Source organism: Astyanax mexicanus, chromosome 22 (assembly GCF_023375975.1).
Source record: "Astyanax mexicanus isolate ESR-SI-001 chromosome 22, AstMex3_surface, whole genome shotgun sequence".
Taxonomy (NCBI): Eukaryota; Metazoa; Chordata; class Actinopteri; order Characiformes; family Acestrorhamphidae; genus Astyanax; species Astyanax mexicanus.
This window is the reverse complement of record NC_064429.1, coordinates 37,328,192-37,353,270: the sequence shown is the minus strand read 5'-3', so window position 1 is coordinate 37,353,270 and position 25,079 is coordinate 37,328,192. Positions and strand designations below refer to the sequence as shown.

The 25,079-nt window shown below is 38.3% G+C and overlaps 2 protein-coding genes across 2 annotated transcripts in view; both read right to left on the bottom strand.

The window, feature by feature from the left end:
• Nucleotides 1–6,502, bottom strand: part of tet3 (tet methylcytosine dioxygenase 3) — a 75,423-nt gene extending 68,921 nt beyond the window's left edge. Inside the window, exons 1-2 of the mRNA XM_022664714.2 lie at nucleotides 6,249–6,502; nucleotides 1,920–2,563 (exon numbers count right to left, since the gene is read on the bottom strand). Coding sequence (XP_022520435.2) covers nucleotides 1,920–2,237 — 318 coding nt within the window. The 5' untranslated portion in view covers nucleotides 2,238–2,563; nucleotides 6,249–6,502. The remainder of the gene's footprint in view (nucleotides 1–1,919; nucleotides 2,564–6,248) is intronic.
• Nucleotides 6,503–8,221: 1,719 nt separating this feature from the next.
• On the bottom strand, nucleotides 8,222–23,227 carry ap3m2 (adaptor related protein complex 3 subunit mu 2). Its single transcript, XM_022664704.2, has 9 exons — nucleotides 23,096–23,227; nucleotides 19,741–20,032; nucleotides 18,199–18,370; nucleotides 17,452–17,589; nucleotides 16,006–16,091; nucleotides 14,920–15,053; nucleotides 13,606–13,813; nucleotides 12,127–12,271; nucleotides 8,222–10,974 (listed from the first exon to the last, which is right to left on the bottom strand). The coding sequence occupies exons 2-9, from the start codon at nucleotides 20,011–20,013 to the stop codon at nucleotides 10,874–10,876; spliced, it is 1,257 nt and encodes a 418-aa protein (XP_022520425.1). The 5' UTR covers nucleotides 20,014–20,032; nucleotides 23,096–23,227; the 3' UTR covers nucleotides 8,222–10,873.
• Between the last annotated feature and the right edge of the window lie 1,852 nt (nucleotides 23,228–25,079).

Here is a 25,079-nt window from a genome sequence, read left to right as displayed (position 1 = left end):
CTCTTCATTTTTTCCAGAGCTGTATTTCAGCTGCAAAACAGTCAGTTAAAGAGGTTTAGTCATTAATGTGAGTAGTGAGTAAAAATGAACTTAAACCTGCCGTTTTTCAGATCTCCCTGCTGGGGAGCTCCCTGCTCTTTAATTTTTTGGAAAGAGGGGTCTGCTGCTATTGTTTTAATAAAATCCCTGAAGAAACACTGGTTCTGATTGGCTGATCTGTATTATGCCTCATTTAAAAAGCCGTTCAGAATTAACACTCCTTATAACTTCAGATGTTCAGATGTAAATCATGAAGAGGGAGTAAACTGCTAAAGGCTAGATAAGTGGATATAATGGCATGTTATGTTTATTTCTGATATTAAAGCAACAATTCATTTAAATCAGCTGAAACGGTCAATGCTAATCCCTGCACTGTATGGTACAGGTGTGTTTTATACACCTCCAGTCTTTGGACAGGTGAGTCAGGACTGAAAAAAACACACCAAACCATCCAGAGTGTCATCCCTCAGGCATTATGGGATGGTCTGACGTTTCCTCAATTGTGAAAACTGTAACTACAGGGAGGACCACTTCACTGTGGCTGAATCACGTTTATGACATCAGGTAACTGCTTTTCCAGCAGGTAAACGACAGTCAGGACAGGTAGAAGAAAACTAGAAGACATGTAGACGAGTTCAGACAGGACAGATGAGGAATGTGATGGAATGTCAGGTAGAGCATAAAAGATCCAGGACTACCCTCAACATGCTAACATGACTGGCATGACAAGTTAACAGATGAACATGACCATATATAACCAGCATGACCAGAAAGACCAAACCATTCAGCAAATCAAACCAGTACGACCAAGCCAGTACAAGGCTGGCCAACCAACATGGTCTACTAACCTGACTGGCAAGACCAAGCCAACTGATCACCCCAAACAACAAGAACAAAACGGTTGACCAGCCCAACCAACAAGACCAAAACAATTGACCAGCCCAACCAACAAGACCAAAACGGTTGACCAACCAGACCAACAAGACAAAAACGGTTGACCAACCTGACCAACAAGACCAAAACATTTGACCGACCTAAACAAGCCCAAACCAGTTGACCAACCCAACCAACAAGACCAAAACAGTTGACAGACCCAAACAACAAGAGCAAAACGGCTGACCAAACCAAACAACAAAACCAAAACGGTTGACCAACCCAACCAACAAGACCAAAACAATTTACCAATATGACCGATAAGACCAAAACAGTTGACCAACCCAACAATCAAGACCAAAATGATTGACCAATATGACCAACAAGAACAAAACTATTGACAGACTCAAACAACAAGACCAAAACAATTGACCGACCTAAACAAGACCAAAACAGTTGGCCAAACCAACCATCAAGACCAAAAACAGTTGACCACTCCAAACAACAAGACCAAAACGGTTGACCAACTTGACCAGCAAGACCAAGCCGGTCGAGCAGCATCGCCTGGTTCACCAATGTTGTCAAAATGCATGACAAGCATGTCCAACCATTTCACCAACATGGCCAGCAAAAAGTGCAAGAGCAAATCAATCCACTACCATGACCAGCACAAGACAAAGCTGATTGACCACCAAGACCTGCAAGACCAAGCTGGTTAAGCAACACAACCAGAAGTACCTCCAAGACCTTATGGACCTACTGCTTGACCAGCAAGACGAAACCTACTGAATAAGTCAATTGATGACAGTCAACTGCCATCAAAAAGTGCAAGACCAAGATAGTCAACTGGAAGGACCTGCAACAACAAGAGGTTTTGACCAACATGACCAGAATCATCAATCCCTTCAACCACCGTTTCACAAACTACCAAAGACATGAACAACCCTGATCTGAAATCGACCCCTCGGTCCCAGCCACTCCACCCCAGGTCAGAACATCCAGCTTACCTGCCAGGTGCTCCTCTTCTTCTTCAGCTCTTCACACTTCCTGAGTTTGCAGATCTGATGTCCGACCTTGCGGTTGAGGCAGTTGCTGCAGCTGCCGCAGTTCTCCGAGCGCAGGCAGGGGGCGCACATCCCGCAGCGCTTCCTCTTCTTCCTGGTTCCCGGCGGCTCCTGCTGGGGCAGGGTGAAGAGCCCGGCGTGCTGGTGCTCCGTCTGGATGAACTTGGCCAGCGGAGACACCACCTTGGTCTCATCCTGGTCCAGCGAGAATTCATAGACGTCTGGAGCAGGAGGACCACAGCCGGCCTTCAGCTTGTGCATTCTAGCGGTGGTACAGCTGCCAGGGAAGGGCCACGAGGGGTTAAAAACAAGACCAGGGTGTCACCTCGGCACCGAGAAGTCCATGTGGTGCGTGGTGAGGCGTCGTGAAGGGGGTAACAAAATGACAGAAGTTTCTAAAGGGGGGTTTAGGAGGAAAAGTGAATTTAAAAGCAGTAGGGACAGGCTGGGTCTCCCTTCTGCAGGTAGGTCACCTGCCTTGGCACGTGGATGGCATCGCCAGGGTCAGGGTCCAGTTTGACCTGGAAAGGTTTGGTTCAGAGGAGCCATTTGTGGTCACAGCTTCTCATCCAGCCTCCTGGAACAGCCTGGAAAAGACAAAGAAAAATACAAAAATTAGAATTAGTAGAATTAGGCTTGAAACCAATGGTAGACTAAAGCCTGAATTACTTAACATCAATAGTATCATAATTACACTGCAAGAGATGTAGACAGACCTAGACGTCAACAGTCAGATGTTCATTGCTATCTCAGCAACACATCAACAATAAACAGAATAGTAAATAAAATAACATTGCTGTTCCCGTAAATGAGCTGCTGGAGCTCCTTCACAGCGTCAACCAGCAGCTCAGTTTCCTCTGCTGAGAAGAGTTTGTTGAACACGTCCAGGTAGCTGCACCGTTACAATAGCAATCCACCAAAGACAGAGCTCACCTGGTTCTACTCTTAAAGAGAATGATGAGGGACTGGGAGACACTCTGATTGGTTTATTATTTTGCGTTACGCCCAAAACATGATTAACATACCCAAGGCAAGTCTTGTGTACTTTCCCTGTCGTTACGAAAGCAAAGACACAATGACACACTGTCCTAAATCAAAATGCATGGTGCAGAACGGCTACCCTATAGATTACTAAAATAGGGCCAAGAGTATTAGTTTATATAAGACTAATTCAATTGAAAAGACATTTATTGAATTCTATTGCACTATTTTAAAATATATATTCTGCATTGGTTCATAAGCACTAATAGACAGTAATAGAACAGTGAGTATACGTTTGCTGGATTATGTAATACTGTAATTATTAAGGTGGTTTAATATAAGACAGTGCTCTGCTCATCCTCAGATGTGCACACACACACACTAATAGACTGCTCCCCCTCCACACACACACACACACCGTCTAGACGAAGCGTGCACGAGGACTACGTGCCGGGTGTGCGTGGGGGCGCGTGGGTAATGGTGGTGAGTGTGCACGCTTTGTTTGCAGCCGTGCATCACAGATGCACCAACAGCAAACCCCCACCAGATACTCCCTCCCAGACCTGCTCATCATCTCCACTGATCCCGCAGGACACTCTGCAGCTCTATAATCACACATACAGCAGCAGTGCTGCTTGAGTTCTTAAACACTGTCCTGTTCTCTATTACACACTCCTACCTACAGCTGAAACACCCTGTAAATAAATTAAAATCAGAGACTGAAGATCTGAATCTGCTGCTGCACAGTTTACAGCCTTCATCATCCTCTAGTCCTTCAGCAGTACAGGATACAGGACTCCGCCCACGGGACATCATCCACCGGATTGCTGCCCGCAGGACTACATCCATAAGATGCTGCCCACAGAATGACATCCACAGGACGCTGCCCGCAGGATGACATTCACAAGACGCTGCCCGCAGGACACCAACCACAGGATGCCGCCCTCAGGATGACATCCACAGGATGCTGCCCTCAGGACGACATCAACAGGATGCTGCCCCAGGACGACATTTACAAGATGCTGCCCGCAGGACGACATTCACAGGATGCTGCCCTCAGGACGACATCCACAGGATGCTGCCCCAGGACGACATTTACAAGATGCTGCCCGCAGGACGACATCCACAGGATGCTGCCCGCAAGACGACATCCACAGGACGCTGCCCCAGGACGACATTTAAAAGGTGCTGCCTGCAGGACGACATCCACAGGATGCTGCCCGCAAGACGACATCCACAGGACGCTGCCCGCAGGACACCAACCACAGGATGCTGCCCACAGGACACCAACCACAGGATGCTGCCCACAGGATGACATCCACAGGATGCCATAACATATAGTTTATAAAGCTATTCACTGGCTTATACTGGCTTTATTACACTTCACAATACTGCTGCACTCATGCTATAACATCTACATGCCTATATGGAAAAGAAATATATGAAAAATGTATTTATAAATACTGAACTTTGAAAATGCATGAAAATGGCATAAAAAAAGAGTTTGACAATAGTGGTACCATATTTATTATTATTATTATTGTTATGTAAAATGCATTTGATTTATTAAAAACATTTGTATGAAAATGTATGAAAAACACCTAAATTAATTAGACTAAAAAAAACTGACGGAGATTCAGCATCATTCCAAATTCCACACTTTTCTTTCCTCTTATAACTACATTAATATAATAATTACTATCAATTCCATAGGCCCTAAATCTAAACCCAGTGGGACACCACAATACATGATAAACTAAATGATTCCCATATAATTATTAGGAACCGATATTGATCATTACCTTGGCATACAATTATAATAATCATTATTTACAGTATTTTAAAGTGAAATATTTACCATTTTTAAATTGATGTTTGACTACAGCTCTGGAAATAAAAAAATAAGAGACCACTTAACAAATGCTGAGTTTCTTTGATTTTACCAAATTGAAAATCTCTGGATTATAATCAAGAGGAAGATGGATGATCACAAACCATCAAACCACCAAACTGAACTGCTTGAATTTTTACACCAGGAGTAAAGCAGCATAAAGTTATCCAAAAGCAGTGTGTTAGACTGGTGGAGGAGAACATGATGCCAAAAACATGATGCATGAAAAAAATGATTAAAAACCAGGGTTATTCCACCAAATATTGATTTCTGAACTCTTAAAACTTTATGAATATGAACTTGTTTTCTTTGCATTATTTGAGGTCTGAAAGCTCTGCATCTTTTTTGTTATTTCAGTCATTTCTCATTTTCTGTAAATAAATGCTCTAAATGAGAATATTTTTATTTGGAATTTGAGGGAAATTTTGTCCATAGTTTATAGAATAAAACAACAATGCTCATTGAATCTAGCCCCTAAAACTAGCACACCCGAGTCTGGAAATGAACCCATGACTACCACACCAACCCCTCCTCCACCACTACTCCCCCCTGTAGTGCTGTAGTAGTAGTGTGCATTCCTCAGTTCCTTCTCAGAGCTGGACTTTAATACAAACCCCCACCACCACCAGTTCACCACTACACCTCCTCAAACACTCAGAGCATGCATGCACTATATTAGGATACTGCCGCATGTTATGATCAGCACGTGCTACTACTATATTTATTTCTGTAGCATGTGGGGAATTTCCCTCCTTGTGTTTCCATGTTAAAGGGTCATGTGTGTAGCATACCTATAGATACTTTACAACCAGCCCAGTGCTAATCATGCTCCCATGCACGCGGTACGAAAGTGATAATGCAGCTTGCGAGCACGTGGCCTACAGCCACCACACCGGGGGGTTAGGACCAGGGGCTTTAACTCCTGCGGTGTGATGTGGCAGATTACAGCAGCACTGCTAACTACTGTTTACGGGCTTTCACCGCGCGCACGGGTGGGTGGATGGGAAGGTGAGAAGATAGACACCCATGCCAACACCTCCCATGCACCCCCCACCCCAAAAAATAACAGAAAACAAGACCCCCCTCCCTCCCCAAAACCATTACTGTATAGCCGCAGGGGTGCATGTCACTGATAAAGGCCAATACACACCATTTACCACCATTTACACTATCTACAAACGCACGCGGGCGCACACACAAACAGAAAACAGCATGGGGGTGCATGCACGAGCTCAAAAGAGTGAGTTGGCACGCACTGGGGTGTGTATTGGGGTGAATGCATTCCATTTACGCATTACCGCTAATTGTTTTTTCCTTCAATCGCTATTTAATTGCTTTAATCGCTCAATCAGAGAAAACGCCGCGAGCGCAGCGACAAAACCTGTAACTTTGTAACTTACCGAGATGAAAGGAGTTCCCCTCCGCAACGTGGACATCCCCGAGCACTTCAGACGACGCACGAGGACAGAAGCGACACAAAAAAATAAGACAGATCAGAAGCGATTGACCCTTTTAAAAATAAATGCAACTCCCACAGAACGTGTGCACGCACGCACGTGCTCCAAAACAAAAGTAGCTACACTGTACACTATATATAGCTGGTAGGTCTGCAGAGCTGCTACTGGTGCTGGTGCTGGTGTTGCTGGTCCTACTGGAGTGGAGTAAAGCTAGGCGTGACTCTGCAGGACTGTGGAAGGAGTGAATGGAATTGGTGGTGGAAGGGAGGGGGTTAAAAAGTTGCAACGTCTTGTTTGGATGCCTGAAGAGTTAAAAGACAAAAAAAAAGAAAGAAAGGAAAAAAAAAGAAAGAGAGGGGAGGGGGAGGGGAACTGGGAGAGGAACTGGTGGAACTGGAGGGGGGTTGTTGGTTGTTGAGAGGGTTTGCAGGAAACTGTGGAACGGAGTTAAAGAGTTAAACTGGAGTAAGAGGGTTAAACTTTGGTGTTTACAACACCAGGTTGAAGCTGAAGAAGAGTTAAACACCTCAAAACACTGTGGGTTAAATTGGTTTACTAGTTACTTCTAATGGACCAGCATATGGTATGTTTTTAAAACATTGAAAAAACTTTCTAAAAAGTGATTTTAATTTGTATTATCATGTTAAATTAATTTACAAACCAGTACAACTCAATAACATGTTTTTAAAACGTATTATTAGGACATAATATACCTCGTAATTTATAATAGGTCTATGTTCTATACACAAAACATGTTCATGAAGCTCTTTGCACAAAATCACTCTTAACATAAAAATAAAGATCTCAACAGCTCTATTCTTACCAGTTTTAGACCCTTTTAGGAAGGGTCGTTTAAAGGCTTTGACACTTTTATAAATATACGTTGTTACTGGTAAACATGTTAAGTGTTTACCACATAAACAACCTAGTTTATGCTTAACTTTTTGACAAAAGCACAAAGCTCATCATTGTTCGAAAGTTCTTACAACATCTCCCTCATCTACTGACTCACCTCGGACAGTAGGAACAGATCCCTCCCTCAGAAGAAGTCTGATGGCTAATCCTGCTAAATCCAGCAAACCCAAATGGAAACATTTCTTCAACTGATCGAGTGGGCGGGGCTCTGGTAGGGGTTGACAGGTGAAGGGTGGGGCCAGGGTGGTTCTATGCAGGTTTCCTTATTGTGACATCACAATAAGGGAGGAGCATCCAAACAAACGGCTCATAGAAGCAAATAATGATTCCTGACACCAAACTCTTTCAGCTGATGAATGGATTTTTTTGTGATTGTGAGTTTTACATAGTAAGTCCCCTTTAAACCTAGAACCCTGAAAACACAGGATATCTTTTCGTTTGACTTGCCTTGGACAGTAGGTACAGATCCCTCCCTCAGAAAAAGTATGCTTGCAAATCCTGCTGTGTACTGTCTGAGTTTCTCACAATCAGCAGAGTAGAAGAAATTGAAGTTTCTTCAACTGATCTAGTGGGCGGGGCTCTGGTAGGGGGTTGACGGGTGAGAGGTGGAGCCAGTGTGGTTCTATGCAGGTTTCCTTATTGTGACATCACAATAAGGGAGGAGCATCCAAACAAACGACTTTTAAAAGCAAATGATTCCCGACATCAAACTCTTTCAGCTGATTGCTTGTGAGTTTTGCATGGTAAGTCTTGTTTAAACCTAAAAACAAAGGGTATCTTTTCATTTGACTCGCTTGAGACATTAGGTATAGATCCCTCCCTCAGAAGATGTCTGCTGGCAAATCCTGCTGTGTACTTTAACAATTCAAAGGTTTCTCCCAATACTTTTGCCCATACAGTAAAAAAAAAAAAAAAAACGTAAAAAAATGTGGTAAAAGTTTCACTTAAACAATCCTTGAACCTGAAGTTAGTTTATTCATGAAAGATCAGACAAGAGAAACTGATTTCAGGTCTTTTTTATTCTGGAGCATTTTGTAAAACCATTTGAAAACAAAGAGGAAAAACAATTAAGAGCTTCATCATCATCATCTTCATCAAAAACAAACGGATGCAAACGGATTCTACACACACATGGTGCATAACTGCGAAAAATAAATAAACACGTAAACATAAGTAATCACAATTTATCCACTGACAGACTTTGGAATCAATCTCCTCTTTTGGTCCCGATCACCTAAAATACTAAACCTGGACCTCAGATTTCCACCAATCAGTCAAGAGGAAGGGTTTCAGAGAGGTGTTTTAGGTACGCCATGTAGGTACACATCCATTCTAAGTGAAATAATAATAATAATAATAATACTAGTAATAATAATAATATTAATAGTAGTATTAGTAAAACAATACAACTTTATATGTCTCTTACATTTACTTTACATTTTATTTAACTACAGACAGTATAAAACCAAGATATTTCATATTTTATCTGCTCAATTTCAATGAATATTTTTTTTGCCAGTGAGGATATGAAGTGATTAAGTGTTTCAGGTGTTTTGTTCTCCAATTTGTCTGCAAACATACCTTTGTAATAAGGTGTCAGCTTGTGGTTTCTTTAAATTTACCAAATTAAAAACCTCTGGAATATAATCAAGAGGAAGATGGATGATCACAAACCATCAAACCACCAAACTGAACTGCTTGAATTTTTGCACCAGGAGTAAAGCAGCATAAAGTTATCCAAAAGCAGTGTGTAAGACTGGTGGAGGAGGACATGATGCCAAAAACATGATGCATGAAAAAAATGATTAAAAACCAGGATTATTCCACCAAATATTGATTATTTCTGAACTCTTAAAACTTTATGAATATGAACTTGTTTTCTTTGCATTATTTGAGATCTGAAACTTGGTGATTTTTCTTGCTCTGTTTGGTTTGTTTTCACACAGGCAATAAAATAAATGCGACAAAATGCGCCACAGTAACCCACGTTAGCATTTTGTCTTCTTTGATTGGTCAAAGCTGCCTGGTGCAAGAGAAAGTAAGTCAAAAAACAAAAGGACAAAAAGAATGTTTATTACAATCAACAACTATTATTAATGTAAAATGTCTTAAATGTCTTGCAACTTTCTTTTAACATTATTTTGTATTAGATCTTAAATGTATTTCTTATATTCTAATTTTATTCATTTTAATTCTGTTTTAAATGAGCCATTACTTTTAAACTCACCTGAATCAAATGTTGATTCTTAAATCTGAAGGTGTTATACTAATAAATTTGTCTTGCCTTAATATTTTATTATACTAGTCCTAAATTTTGTAAAATGGAATGTGTGTTTTGGGGCTGTTTAAAAGAGAGGGATTATCTAATAAACGGAGAGAAATAAAATAAAATAAAGTATAATAAAGAGTAAATGAGGAATGAGGAACTCGGGCTGAGCCGGTTCTAAAGGAATGTTAAACCTGCAGGATCTTCTGATAGAACGTCCTGATATCATATCAACATAAAATCATACCAGCAGGAGCTTTACTATATACAGCTCAGATCATACAGGACACTCTGTATTTCTATTATATAAAATAATATATTATAGACTGTATTTCTGTTTCTCTGTATAATTTATACTTTATTATTCTCCTCCTTATTTTTACCTTGTTCTTAAATACTCAGGACCCACAGGATGCTGCCTACAGGACACTGGCTACAGGACTCCAGAGTTTGTGTTAGTCATCCTCTAGTCCTTCAGCAATGGTTACAGCATGCCGCTCTACAGGACACCGCCCTACAGGACGTTTTATTTCAGGATACACTACTACAGGACGCCGCCCTAAAGAAAGCCATCCGCAGGACGGCACAGTTTGTGTAAATCATCCTCTAGTCCTTCAGCAAAGGTTACAGGACACCGCTCTACAGGATGCTGTTCTAATGGATGGTGCCCTACAGGACGTTTTATGTCAGGATGTCCTACTACAGGATGCCGCCCTTAGGACGCCATCCACAAGACTGCTTTGTTTGTGTAAATCATCATCTAGTCCTTCAGCAATGGTTACAGGATGCCTACAGGACACCATCTGCAGGACTGCAGAGTTTGTGTAAATCATCCTTTAGTCCTTCAGCAATGGTTACAGGATGTCACACAACAGGACGCCATCCACAGGACGTTACCAACAGTGTGACATCAACAGGACATTACCCAACAGGACAACACCTACAGGATGCTGCCCTAAAGGACGTTTTATTTCAGGATGTCCTACTACAGGACAGGACTGCACCGGTTGTGTAAATCATCCTCTAGTCCTTCAGCAATGGTTACAGGACGTCATACTACAGGACCACATCCACAGGACATTGCCCAACAGGACAACACCTACAGGACACTGCCCACAGGATGTTGCCCAACAGGAAAACATCTACTAGTACTGAAAAACAGGGTGGAAATAAGTAGGAGAATAATAAAATATAAATTATACAGAGAAACAGATATAAAACTACAGAAATACAGATTCCTGAAATGTGTACCAAACTCATAACGTACCAAACCCTAAACCCCCATAACCCCTCCCCTCAGCTCCTCCTCCTCCTCGGTCTCCTCCGTGCCCCCCGGGGTGTATGTGTTGTGGAGGTGGTCGCCCGGGCGCTGCAGGGTGGTTCACCTCTAGGTCCGGACCTGGAATTTCCCCGCCTTGGTCATATACTTGATTCCTTTGAAAGGTTTGTATTTCTCTCCGTACATGTCCAACCGATTTACCTTCAGACCTGCGGGACAAAGAGCAGAACCGGTACTGTACAATACAACACGTCGCCAGGGGCAACCAGCACCGCGGGCCACACCGACACCGGCCAATACCCTATTAGCATGTGAACCCGCGGACCTGCAGGATTACACTGACTCTGTACTGCTGTACTACACTGCCACCTAGTGCTTTAATCACATCATGTGCTAAAAAAACATCCTACAGTGTTGCATTAACATTTATCTATTTATTCCAGTGTGGAATAAAAATAAAAAAACTGCAATGCAAAATTATGCAAAAAAAAAAAAAACTTATTACAAAATACATTTTGTAATAAAAATATAAAAATAGTGTCTTGTACTTTGACCTACTTGTGAAATAAGATATAAGTATGTCATAAAAAAACATTACTAAAAAACTACTTAGAACACAAAAAAAGTAGCATTTGTTACCTGTCCCCACTCTCTAACTATATAAATATCAACTATATATATAAATATAATTTTCTAAAAATCAATCATATTTTATTCAAATTCTAATAAAGTGTCCAAAATGAATGGAAGCACAATGTGGTGGGAGGTGTTTCCAATAAAGTGTCCACAATAAATGAAAACACATGGTAGAGTAGGTGTTTCCAATAAAGTGGCCACAGGGCTTGTATTTACAGTGTGATGGGAGGTGTTTCCAATAAAGTGTCCACAATGAATGGAAGCACAAGGTAAAACGAGAGGTGTTTCTAATAAAGTGGCCCCAGTGAATGAAAGCATATGGTAGAGTAGGTGTTTCCAATAAAGTGGCCTCACTGAGGAAAAGCAGGAGCAGTGGGACATTTCCATATCCCATCTATTTTATATATATAAGTTAAAATACACATTTTAGTTGTGTCTCAGGTTTCAGTCAGTCCTGTTACTGCAACACATTAAATACACCATTTGAAACATCTGAAACATTCTACGACAGGAAGTCACATCTACAACAGGAAGTGACATCATCAGCTGGTTCTTCTGAAGATAAAAAATACTCGATTAATTGAATTGCTTTTTTAGTAGAGAACTCAATTACTATAATAATCGATAGCTGCAGCCCTAACATATACATATACATATATATATGTGAGTGTGTGTGTGTGTGTGTGTGTGTGTGTGTGTGTGTGTGTGTGTGTGTGTGTGTGTACCTGAGATAGCGAGCTGCTGGATTTTGAACTGGATGTTGATGGTCGGGTTCTCGTCGGGTTTAGAGGCTCCGGCCTGTAGACTCATGGTGCCCTTCAGACTGGGCAACTTCTGGGGGTTAATCTTCCCCACATCCCACGTCAACAGCTGCAACACACACACACACACACACACACACACACACACAAACAATTGTTAATTTTCCACTTAGACACTGCACAACCTTTCTTTTTTTTTACAAAGAAATCTTGATTTAGCCACAATTTTAGAGTAAATATTTAAATATTATTGATTTAAAAGTAACATATAGCTCTTTTTTACAAGTTAGAACATGAAAGACAAGTTTATTAGTGCTTTACAGAAAGATTTAAGACTCAATGTAAACAAGTTAAAAAAAAAAAAGTTATACGAAATCATAAATTACAGGGGAAAAAAAAACTTAAGATATAATACAGAAAAAGACATTATAACTGAATAACACAAAACAATACAATAAAAGAAAAAAAACACAAACAATTTGCAAAGAATAGCAAGTTAAACAGTGCGGAAAGCGCAGTAAAGGAGGCGAGACCTGTAAAGCTAAGCTAAGCAAAGCTAAGTCAACAAAATTCTTAAAATAAAAAAAAACATTTTAGACGGATCTCTTTAAAACTGTTTATTTGGGTGAATAAAGCACTTCTGTTTATTTACAGTAAGCTTTACATTTACAGATTTACACTAAGGCTGGGTGCAGCAGCATTAGCATTAGCGGCCAACGCCACTCCAAAGTGCTACACTGAGGAACCGTGAGTGTTTCGATCAACCAGGGCACTAATAGCTAGTAGTTTGTTTTAACTCAACTCTGAATGGTAAAAGAGCTAGTGCTTAGCGCTGTGGTTAGCGGCTAATGCTAATACTGCTCCAGTAGTAACTCTGTACTTCAGTGGAGTGTCTTTACTGCTCCTTAATACCTGACTGATAGAATTCATACATAAGGAGCACCGGATTATAAGGAGCTCTAGAGAATTTGATTTTCGATTTAAATAGATTTTTTTCCCCCTACTAAAAATCACTAAAACTAAAGATGATAAAGGAATGATTAAAAACTAGTTCTTTATTATTTTTTCATTTAAATAACCCCTTTTTTTGGTTAAAGTCCAACCAGAAACAAGCAAACAAGCTTTCTCCAACATTTAGGTTTAGGGACTGAGACAATGCACCCTCAAACTTAAAAAAAAAAAATTAATAAATAACCACACCCTCAAAAGGGGAGGGGCTAAGCTCATTTTGAAGTACAGGAGCCCACAGGGGAGTGTCGGTGGTGAAAATTAAAAGTCAGAGATAAAAACACGTTGTACTTACCTTTAAATTGCAATTTAATCTGATTTAATTCGATTAATCGCCCAGCTCTAAGGAGCTCTGATGATTTTTGGGAAAATTAAAGAATTTAAATGCAGCTTATACTGTGAAAAATACAGAATATACAGTATGCAGTGCAGTACCTTGGTGACGGGGTCGAAGGTGTAGGTGCCCTGTGAGGGGTTGAGGCTGGTGTTGAGGACGCCGCGGGGAAGCTGACTGCTGACCAGCACCGACTCCACCGCCTTCCCCATCGTCTGCTTCGGCCCGAGCGTCAGATCAAACCGACCCTGAGAGCTGCCCTCCCTGAACGTGATGTTGTGTTTCACGTACACCGGAATCGCCACCAGACTGAACACCACACCAAACACACACAGAGAAAAACACCAACGATTAGAGAACCAACAGTCTAGTTTTACACATTCTACATTCCACATCATTCAAACAGCAGCAGCAGAGCTTCTGAATATATCTACACTGATGAGAGTGGTGTTCTGGAAATGAGGTGTGTTCAGGTACATTTCTGGAGTTTTATCTTGTTTATCTTGGTAACAGAAAACACAGGAGCTCCACTGACTGAATACAACCTAGACAGACGCCGACAGTCAGACGTTCATTGCTATCTCGGTAACACAGGCGCCGTGCCGAGCCGAGCGTACACCCCCACTTATTACACACACATGAACACACAGCAGCACAAACCCAACTTTTACATCAACAATAAACAGAATAGTAAATAAAATAACATTGCTGTTCCCGTAAATGAGCTGCTGGAGCTCCTTCACAGCGTCAACCAGCAGCTCAGTTTCCTCTGCTGAGAAGAGTTTGTTGAACACGTCCAGGTAGCTGCACCGTTACAATAGCAATCCACCAAAGACAGAGCTCACCTGATCTACTCTTAAAGAGAATGATGAGCAAGAGACGCTCTGATTGGTTTAATATTAATATTTTTAATACGCCCATGATTAATTAACAGAATCAGTATATGACTTTTGTTTTGCGTTTCGAGCCGTGCAAAGTGTACTTTTCCCATCGTTATGATAGCAAAGACACACCTAGAGTCATAACGCAATATCATCACTCTCGTACTCCTACCACACAATCTAGACAATGATCCAGAATGATCAGTCATGATACTAATAATAATACTAATAATAATAATAATAATAATAATAATAATAATAATAATAATAATAATGCACTCCTCCAAATATCTCCATATATTCAGGATTAAAGTAAAATAAATGATACTTGACAGATATAATCTGTCTCTAGTAGATATATAATGGGAAATGAGAACAGTGTGAATTTTTCTTTTATTAAAAACAGTAAAAAAGTACTGTAAGTGATGTGATAATTAGGGGTGGGTGATATGGCACCATATTACAGGGTATAATATCAATAATCACCATATTCAAAAATATTATGATAAGATATGGAACAGGGTATATTCTCACTTCTGAGAGCTGACGTGATAGGACAGCAGCCGGAAGTTTCCGTCCGGAGGGATGAAGGAGAGAATCCGCTCGGCCTCCCAGCGCTTAAACCGAACACACGGGTGGAAACTCACATCATCCAGCAGCCGAGGATTCTGGGAAACAAGGGGGAGGGGTTAAATTGGCAGAAGAAGGAAACAAAGTGAAACAAGCTGTTAAAAATAAGTACATTACATAAATAATACTGGTTAAAAACGACATACTGTCTTAAAATATTGTGATAAATGACTTTATTGTCATTTAAAATAATTAAATACTACTGATATCATGATAATAGATCAGCATAACAAAGCAATATTACCCTTTTATAGTTAATAATAACATAAAAATGAAAAGAGCACTTCAGTTTCTGAATCAGTTTCTCTGATTTTGCTATTTATAGGTTTATGTTTGAGTAAAATGAACATTGTTGTTTTATTCTATAAACTACAGACAACATTTCTCCCAAATTACAAATAAAAATATTCTCATTTAGAGCATTTATTTACAGAAAATTAAATGAAATGTCTAAAATAACAAAAAAAATGCAAAGAAAACAAGTTCATATTCATAAAGTTTTAAGAGTTCAGAAATAATCAATATTTGGTGGAATAATCCTGGTTTTTAATCACAGTTTTTTTTATGCATCTTGGCATCATGTTCTCCTCCACCAGTCTTACACACTGCTTTTGGATAACTTTATGCTGCTTTACTCCTGGTGTAAAAATAAGAGAATTCAAGCAGTTCAGTTTGGTGGTTTGATGGTTTGTGATCATCCATCTTCCTCTTGATTATATTCCAGAGGTTTTCAATTTGATAAAATCAAAGAAACTCATTTTTAGACTATTTTTAAGTGGTCTAGTATACTATTGCATCTCAAAATATTCAAAAATATCGTTGAAAATTTACTTTATTTCAAAATGTGAAACTCTATATTATTTTAAGACTTTATTTCTTCTATTTTTGATGATTATTAAGCTCACAGCCAATAAAAACCCAAAAATCAGTGTCTAATCTGGACTTTTAACTGTTAAATGTTTTGAGAGATCAGACTAAAATCAGACTCACCATAAATGACAGGGTTAGATCAGGCATTCCCGTCAGCTTCACACACGCATCAATAACCCCCTGGATCTCTGCTGTGATGGTAGAACCTGCATTTATAGTAATAGCATCGTATTTTTAGCATTATAAATATATTAAAAATCCTTTAATTTCCCCAAAAATCTTCCTTATGTATGAATCAGTCAGGAGCAGTAAAGACAGTAAAGAGTCATACAGGAGTTTCAGTTTAGCAGTATTAGCATTAGCCGCTAACTGTGCTAAGCAATAACTCTTTCTTTATTCAGGTAAGTATTATCATTCTGTTATCAGCCTGCTGCTAACCCCGGGTAACACTGGTGTGGAGGAGCAGCATTAGCATTACTCGCTAACTGCGCTAACTGCACTAGCTCTTTCACCGTTCAGAGGTGAGTATTATCGGCCTGTAGCCTGCTGCTAACCCCTGGCTGGCACTGGTGAAGCAGCATTAGCTGCTAACTGTGCTAAGCTCTAGCTTTTTCACCGTTCAGAGGTGAGTATTATCAGCCTGTAGCCTGCTTCTAACCCTGGCTGGCACTGGTGGAGCAGCATTAGCATTACTCGCCAACTGCGCTAAGCGCTAGCTCTTTCACCGCTTAGAGGTGATTATTATCGACCTGTAGCCTGCTGCTAACCCCGGGTAACACTGGTGTGGTGGAACAGCATTAGCATTACTCGCTAACTGCGCTAAGTGCTAGCTCTTTTACAGTTCAGAGGTGATTATTATCAGCCTGTAGCTTCCTGCTAACCCTGGCTAGCACTGGTGGAGCAGCATTAGCAAAACCCGCTAACAGCGCTAATTGCTAGCTCTTTCACCATTCAGAGGTGAGTATATCAGACTGTAGTCTGCAGGTTTACTGTGTTAACACAAGCTAGCTAGCTAATATTGCTCTGGCTTACCAAAACACTCAGTATAGGTTCTTCAGTATAGTGCTAACCAAGCTAAGGTTGTAAGGCTAATGCTGCTGCACCTAGCCTTAGTGCAAGTCCAGGGAATGGTCCAAAAAGTCTAGAGAGGTGGTATAAAAAGATAAAAAGGACATTAAGCATAAAAAAACACAACTAAAGGCATAATTCACAAGTTTAAAGCTAAAGGCACAGTGGAAACGCTAGCTGGGCGTGTCAGAAAAAGGGTTTTTTTCTTGCCTCTGCTGATCACTGGAGGTTCTGTATTGTTTCTTTATTGTTTGGTCTGATTTTCTGAGCTGCAAGCACTTTTCTCTAAAGTTGTTTTGCGACAACATCAGTGATAAAAAGTGGTATATGAATAAATTTAATATAATATTGTTGATTTCCTCTGTGAAAAAGTACTGTAAAAAAGCACACTTTTATTATAGAAAGTGTTATTAGTGCAGTTTAAGCAGGTAAAGGGAAAAAAAACCACTGTATTTAATTTTTAGTATTTAATTCGCGGTAAAAAAAAAGGGGACGTACCTGATTTGTCGATGATGGCATCAATCTCCTCCACCACGTCGAAGTAAGCCTCGTTATTGGTGTATTTAACTCCAGTGCGTCTCCAGGGAACTACAGAGAGCTGACCCGTGGGGAGCTGCTCACCAACATTAGTACCTCCTGATTTAAACAGAAAAAACACACACAAACAAATAGCATTAACAATTTTAATTAATTTTCCACTGTCAGTGTGTCTTTGCTATCATAACGACAGGAAAAGTACACCTTGAGAGTCATGTACTACTGGTGGATTGCTATTGTAACGGTGCAGCTACCTGGACGTGTTCAACAAACTCTTCTCAGCAGAGGAAACTGAGCTGCTGGTTGACGCTGTGAAGGAGCTCCAGCAGCTCATTTACGGGAACAGCAATGTTATTTTATTTACTATTCTGTTTATTGTTGATGTAAAAGTTGGGTTTGTGCTGCTGTGTGTTCATGTGTGTGTAGTAAGTGGGGGTGTACGCTCGGCTCGGCACGGCGCCTGTGTTACCGAGATAGCGATGAACGTCTGACTGTTGGCGTCTGTCTAGGTTGTATTCAGTCAGTGGAGCTCCTGTGTTTTCTGTTACCAAGATAAACAAGATAAAACTCCAGAAATGTACCTGAACACACCTCATTTCCAGAACACCACGCCCATCAGTGTAGATATATTCAGAAGATCTGCTGCTGTTTAAACCAGGCAGGAGTGTAGGTGTGTGTGAGGTGTGTGTGAGGGTGTATGGTGGGTACCTGTGATGGTGTTGACGACGGTACGGAGGATGGTGGGGGGTTTGATCAGCTCTTTTAGGATGTTTGATTCGGTGGCGAGAGGAAATCCGTTATCCAGCATCTCCTCCAGCAGCTCGTACACCACCACCACATTATCCTTTATAGCAGCTTCAGTACACACGCCAAAATAATCCTGAGATCAAATTACACAGTATTTACACAGTTTTAATTAAAATATTATACAGTATTTCATTTACTTTTAAAATTACAATTATAAATAAAGAAAAACAATATATATCCATATCATATATTACTGTAATCATGCAGATACTGCAATTGATGTAAAATTTATCACAAATGTAATATTTAATATGTAATATGTAAAATTTAAACTATACAGTAGTTTGTATTAAGATTAGTATGAAATTGAATTTGTATTAAAATTTAAAGTATACAGTAATATAATTAAAATTAAAACTATACGGTGTTATTTAATAAAATTAAAACTATACAGGTTTTTGTATTAAAATTAATACTACATAGTACTTGTACTAAAATTTCAACTATACAGTATTTTACATTAAAATTAAAGCTATATAGTATGTTTCATTAAAATCAAAACTATACAGAATTTTGCATTAAAATTAATACTATACAGATTTTTGTATTAAAATGAAAACTATATGGTATTTTCTTTAAAATTAAAACTATTCAGTAATTCCCATTAAAAATAAAACTACAAAGTATTTCCTATTAAATTAAAACTATAAAGTATGTCCTAATAAAATAAAACTAAAGTATTTTTTTATTTTTTAAATCAAAATATCAAAGTATTTCTTTTCTTTTATTAAAATTAAACTATGCAGTATTTCCCATTAAAATTAAAACTATAAAGTATTTACTTATTTTTTAAATTAAAATATCATACAGTATTTTTTTACTTTTAAAATTAAATCTATGCAGAATTTTGCCTTAAAATTAATACTATACAGATTTTTGTATTAAAATTAAAACTATATGGTATTTTGCTTTAAAATTAATACTATTCAGTACTTCCTATTAAAAATAAAACTACAAAGTATTTCCTATTAAAATTAAAACTATAAAATATGTCCTAATAAAGTAAAACTACAAAGTATTTATAATTTGTTTTCATAAAAAAATATCATACAGTATTTTCTTTACTTTTAAAATTAAAACTACACAATATTTTTCATAAAAAAATAAAACGATGCAGTATATTGCATTCAAATTAAAACTATACAGTATTTTACATTAAAACTAAACTATAAAGTATTTACTTATTTTTAAAATTAAAATATCATAAAGTATTTTTTTTTTACTTTTAAATTAAAACTATTCAGTGTTTTGTATTTAAATGAATACTACATAGTATTTTGTATTAAAATCAAAACCATATAGTATTTGGTATTAAGATTAAACTATAAAGTACTATAATTAAAAAATAAAAAAATGTACAGTATCTTTTATTAAAATTAATTCTATACAGTATTTCTTTATTTAAACATCAGTTATATTGATATCTATAATCAGATCGGGAACCTGGAAGGTGTCGACGACGCGGTGCAGGAACTCGATGACGAACAGGGGCGGGACCTCGCTCTGAATCACGGCTACGAAGTAAATGCGGTGGCGCAGGACGCTGATGAGGTAGTGGTGGGGCGTGGGGATCACCGGCGGGACGTTCTCCGGCTCCGTGGCGCGTTCCTGAGCCTCGAAGAAATAATCACAGACCGAGCGGCTCACCACGCTCTTCCAGTGCTTCTCCAGGAAGATATCCCCCGTGGAGTTCACCAGGAACAGGCTGTGGATCATCTTCACAGAGATTACTGGCCTTAAAATAAATAAAAACACAACAAAATAAACATGATTATACATTTAAAAGCAGCAGTGCTTAAGATTTATTGTTTAAAATTAAAAGCAGGAGTGTTCCTGAGGTGGGAGGGGCTAAAATATTGTAAATAATGCAACGTCTAATTCATGTTCTGGTAGGTTTGATGGATGAATTTTTTTTAAAAATGAACAAAATTAATAGTACTCTTCCAAATGCTCTGTGTAATTACACATTCTCACCAGAGAGGGCTCCAAATCCCCAAACACCTCAAACTTACTGACTGACGCTTTAATTTAACGTATGGCACCCTGTGCAAGGTGCGTTGTAATGCTAATTGCTATCTTACACCCCTCCAACAGTCTATTTTCACTCCTTCTTCCTCCTGCCTGGTTTAAACAGCAGAAGAGCTTCTGAATATATCTACACTGATGGGCGTTCCTGGTGTTCTGGAAAGTTTTACTTGTTTTTTTTAGTAACAGAAAACACAGGCGCTCCACTGACTGAATAAAACCCTTACACCAGTCAACAGTCAGACGTTCATTACTATCTTGGCAAGGCAGCAGCACAAACTCAACTTTTACATCAACAATAAACAGAATAGTAAATAAAATAACATTGCTGTTCCCGTAAATGAGCTTCCCGTACCTGCACCGTTAAAATAGCAATCCGCCAAAGTCAGAGCTCATCTGGTTCTACTCTTAAAGGGAATGATGAGCAAGAGACACTCTGATTGGTTTATTATTTCACGTTACGCCCAAAACATGATTAAACACACCCATGACTACTTATGAGAGAATTAGTACCTGACTTTTGCTCATTTCAATTCGAGCAATGTGTACTTTTCCTGTCGTTACGATAGCAAAGACACACTGAGAGACACACACAGGAAGGAGACTCAGCTACAATAACTGTGGATATAAATGTCCCCCTGGTGCTTTATATTCAGGACAGCAGCTGGAGAACCGTCTCCGCCGGAACCCGATAGCACCTCGTTTACTATTCAACAGCATCCTGTTACCAACCAGCTGAATACCCTCTATACTCCCACAGCCCAGAGACCGTAAACCACACCAGCACAGCCTGCATTACACAGCTTACCTGTACTAACACTGGCCACTTTAATGGAAACACCTGCCGTACGTAACTGAATACTATTTATAAATTAAAACTATAGAGTATTTTACATAAAAATGAAAACAATACAGTATTTTACATTAAAGTTAAAACTATAAAGTATTACAATTACATTTAAAACTATACAGTATTATGATTAAATTTAAAACTAGACATATTTTTTCTTTAAAATTAAAACTATACAGTATTATGATTAAAATTAAAACTATAGAGTGTTATGATTAAAATTAAAACTATAGAGTGTTATGATTAAAATTAAAACTATACTGTATTATGAATAAAATATAAAAATATACAGTTACAGTATCTTTTATTAAAATAAATACTATACAACATTTTTACTAGAATTAAAATTAAGACTACACAGTGTTTTCGTTTCACTTCTAAAATTAATAGTATACAGTATTTATTAAAATCTACCAGCCCCCTCTAAACGATATGAACAAAAGTAAAAAAATTATTGGAGTAACTGTCTCTCCTGAGAATTAAGACATTCTACTATATGTTGGAGCAGCACTGCTGTGGGGATTTGATTGTATTCAGCCACAAGAGCATCAGTGAGGTCAGAAAGTGTGTCAACAAACTGGTAATACTGGTCTTCCTCCAGGATATGGATAATCCAGTATAAACACATATATAGAATAGCATTTCTTCTAATGCTGTTATGCCTGATAGATGGACAGCCCTATAGATGCATAGCCCTATAGATTAATAGCCTTATAGATATGTAGCCCTATAGATGCACAGCCCAGTAGATGCATAGCCCTATAGATGGAAAGACATAGATGGACTAGCCATGTAGATGGAAATACCTATAGATAGAAAGCCCTGTAGATATAGAACCCTTAAGATGGACAGCCTTATAGAAGGACAACCCTATAGATGTAAAGATCTAGAAATTGATAGTCTTATAAATGGACAGTCCTATAGAAGGACAGCCTTATAGAAGGGCAGTCCTATGGATGGGCAGCCCCAATAGATGAATAGCCCTATAGATGTATAACCCAATAGATAGACAGCCTTATAGATGGACAGCCCTATAGATGCATAACCCAATAGATGGAAAGACCTATAGATGGAAAGACCTATAGATGGAAAGACCTATAGATGGAAAGACCTATAGATGGACAGCCCTAAAGATGTGTAGCCCTAAAGATGGAAAGACATAGATGGACTAGCCATGTAGATGGAAAGACCTATAGATATAAAGTCATGTAGATATAGAACCCTTAAGATGGACAGCCTTATAGAAGGACAACCCTATAGATGTAAAGATCTATAGATGGATAGTCTTATAGATGGATAGCCCAGTAGATGGACAGCCCAGTAGATGGACAGCCCAGTAGATATATAACCCAATAGATGTAAAGACCTATAGATGGACAGCCCTAATAGATGAATAGCCTTATAGATGTGAAGCCCTATGGTTGTATAGCCCTATATATGTAAAGACATATCTAAGACATATCTGGTTATCCATCTGAACTCTCATTGATTCTCGCATTACTATAACTACAGTGTAGTTTGTTTAGATTCTAAAGTTTTTTTAGACTACATAATTGATTATAGAAAAGAAGCTACTCCGTGCATCAGTTAGGGTTATTTAAACTTATTGCCAGATGAAACATAATCATCACCGCAGTGATTATCCAATAGGAGGCTCTTAGCCGTTTGCTTAGTTAATTCTATCTGTATCTAAACATGTTTTACAGTTATATAAAACAGAATTAATGTTTTTCTTCTTCATCACCATTATCCTCCTCCTCCTCCTTCTCTTCATCACAGGACCGTCTTGTGACCATCCGGGTCTTTTCCACCCCATAGAGACCAGTACATCCAGACACAGCCTGTTTCTGCGTGTTTTTCCCGCATTTCCCCCGCAGGCCCCGCACTGCCCGCCCCGCAGCGGCTCGGTAAACAGGTACTCACAGTGATGATGCGGTGAATCCTCCGCAGCTCGCGCTCCGCTCGCGGTTACAGCGCTGATATCACCCCGCGCTCCGGCTCCGCTACTCGGCCTACAGCTCTACCGACTACCGCTGCTCTCAATGACTGACTGACGCGAGACTCAACCAATAGCAGCGCGGGGTTTAGGCCTAAGCCCGCCTCTACACGCTCCTGATTGGTGCACGGCTGGTGTTGTGTTTAGTAGGCTCTGGCAGTCAGCAGTGCCGCTCGCGCTCAGGGGGGCGGGGCCAACCAATATCCGCTGATATCATCCAGCGAAGAATTTAATGATACGTCACGATAAACACGCGCTGTGATTGGCTGAGAGGCGCATTTATGCATTTATGACAGCCATTGTTTTAAAGATATTTTAAAAAGCCTTTATTTTTAATAAAATATAGTTAAAATAAAGATAGAAAAAGAGATAGAGAATTCTATTAGAAAAATCAGATACAGTTTCCAATTCAAGTTTTTTTTTCACTTGTTTAAATGTTTAAAAAAAATATATATATTAAATTGTCATATGATTTTCTGCTATATTTTGGTATATTATTATTATTATTATTATTATTATTATTATTATTATTATTATTATTATTGTAGCTTCTGTTATAAAATAAAAAAAATCGTAAAAAAAAAATATATATATATATATTTTAATTACAGCTTTAACTGAAAATGTGTTTGGTTTAATCCATATTGACATATCCTATGTACAATTTTTTTTTTGATCTTACGCAAGTTAAAGCATTCATTTTAACACTAGATTTACTAGATTTAAAAAGGATCAGCTTTTTTTTGTCGGCTTTTTAACGGTGTGTTGTAATTTTTTGTTAAATATTATAAATGGTAATTATTTTTTCTTTTATTTTTTATATTTCCTGCAGTCTCACTGCCCTTTATTTTATTGATGATCTTGTTTTAAATCTGTGATTATCTGATAACTAAATCTATTATCTATTAAATCTGTTTACTGAAAGCCTGAATTCCAGCAGAGATGATCAAAACTGATCATCAAAACAAGAGGAGATACTTTAAAGAATCTAAAATATAAAAACATATTTTGGTTTGTTTAACAATTTTTTGTTTAATAAATTATTCCATGTTTTTCTTTAAACTTGGATGAGTTTAGTATTAATCTACAGTGCGGAACATTTTAAAATAATGAAAAAAATTGAAATTAAGCTGTCTAAACTTTTGATTGGTACTGTATATTATTCTACTTTCTAAAATTAAAATTATTTCCTGGATAAGATTTTTAGTTTTATTTTTAATTTGAGTTTTAGCTCCATTCACCCCCATTCGTTTTGGACTTACTCTCGGGCTCCCTCTAGCGGTTAACGTAGATAACGTAAATTATAACATAATTTCTACAGTATATTTCCCATATATTTTATTATTCACTGATCAATCAATCAATCAGCCTTTATTTTCTCTTGGTAATACATTAAGGGAAAACGTTGTTACAATGTTACAATGTTGCAGAGCATTTGCAGCATCAAAGGGATTAAAAACATATGGCAATAACTATTGTAAAGTAATAACAGTAGTACAGTAATACATACAGTATAGTAATAAAAGTAGTATAGTTATAATAGTAGTATAGTAGTTTTAGCATTACAACTGCTATGTTGCAGGACATACTGCAAAAAGACCTTTGAGAACTTTTATCTTAAAACTTTATTCTTAAATCACGAAATAATTAAGGGCTGATAATATTTATGTAAATTAAGGTAATTATTTCTATCTTTTAATTAGTATTTTTTATGCATTAGTAAAGGAAACTGTACTAAGTTGGTGTAATATTGTTTTTCCCACAAGAGGGCAGCAGTGCCCTGACTGTGCCACTTCCTGTTCTCTCTTTCTGTTTTAATAAATGTGTTTCACAAAATATAAGATATATTATGTGTTTTTGTGCATTTTAAACACATATTTATATATTTATATATTTCTGTGGTTAACAGGA

Bases quoted from the DNA above. Each gene is read 5' to 3' on its own strand.
- ap3m2 (XM_022664704.2), bottom strand. From the start codon at position 20,013: ATGATCCACAGCCTGTTCCTGGTGAACTCCACGGGGGATATCTTCCTG. The intron at 16,092-17,451 runs GTACGTCCCCTT...CTATAAATGCAG, and splicing joins TGCCATCATCGACAAATCAG to GTTCTACCATCACAGCAGAG. The intron at 12,272-13,605 runs GTACTGCACTGC...TGTGTGTTGCAG, and splicing joins CCTTCGACCCCGTCACCAAG to CTGTTGACGTGGGATGTGGG.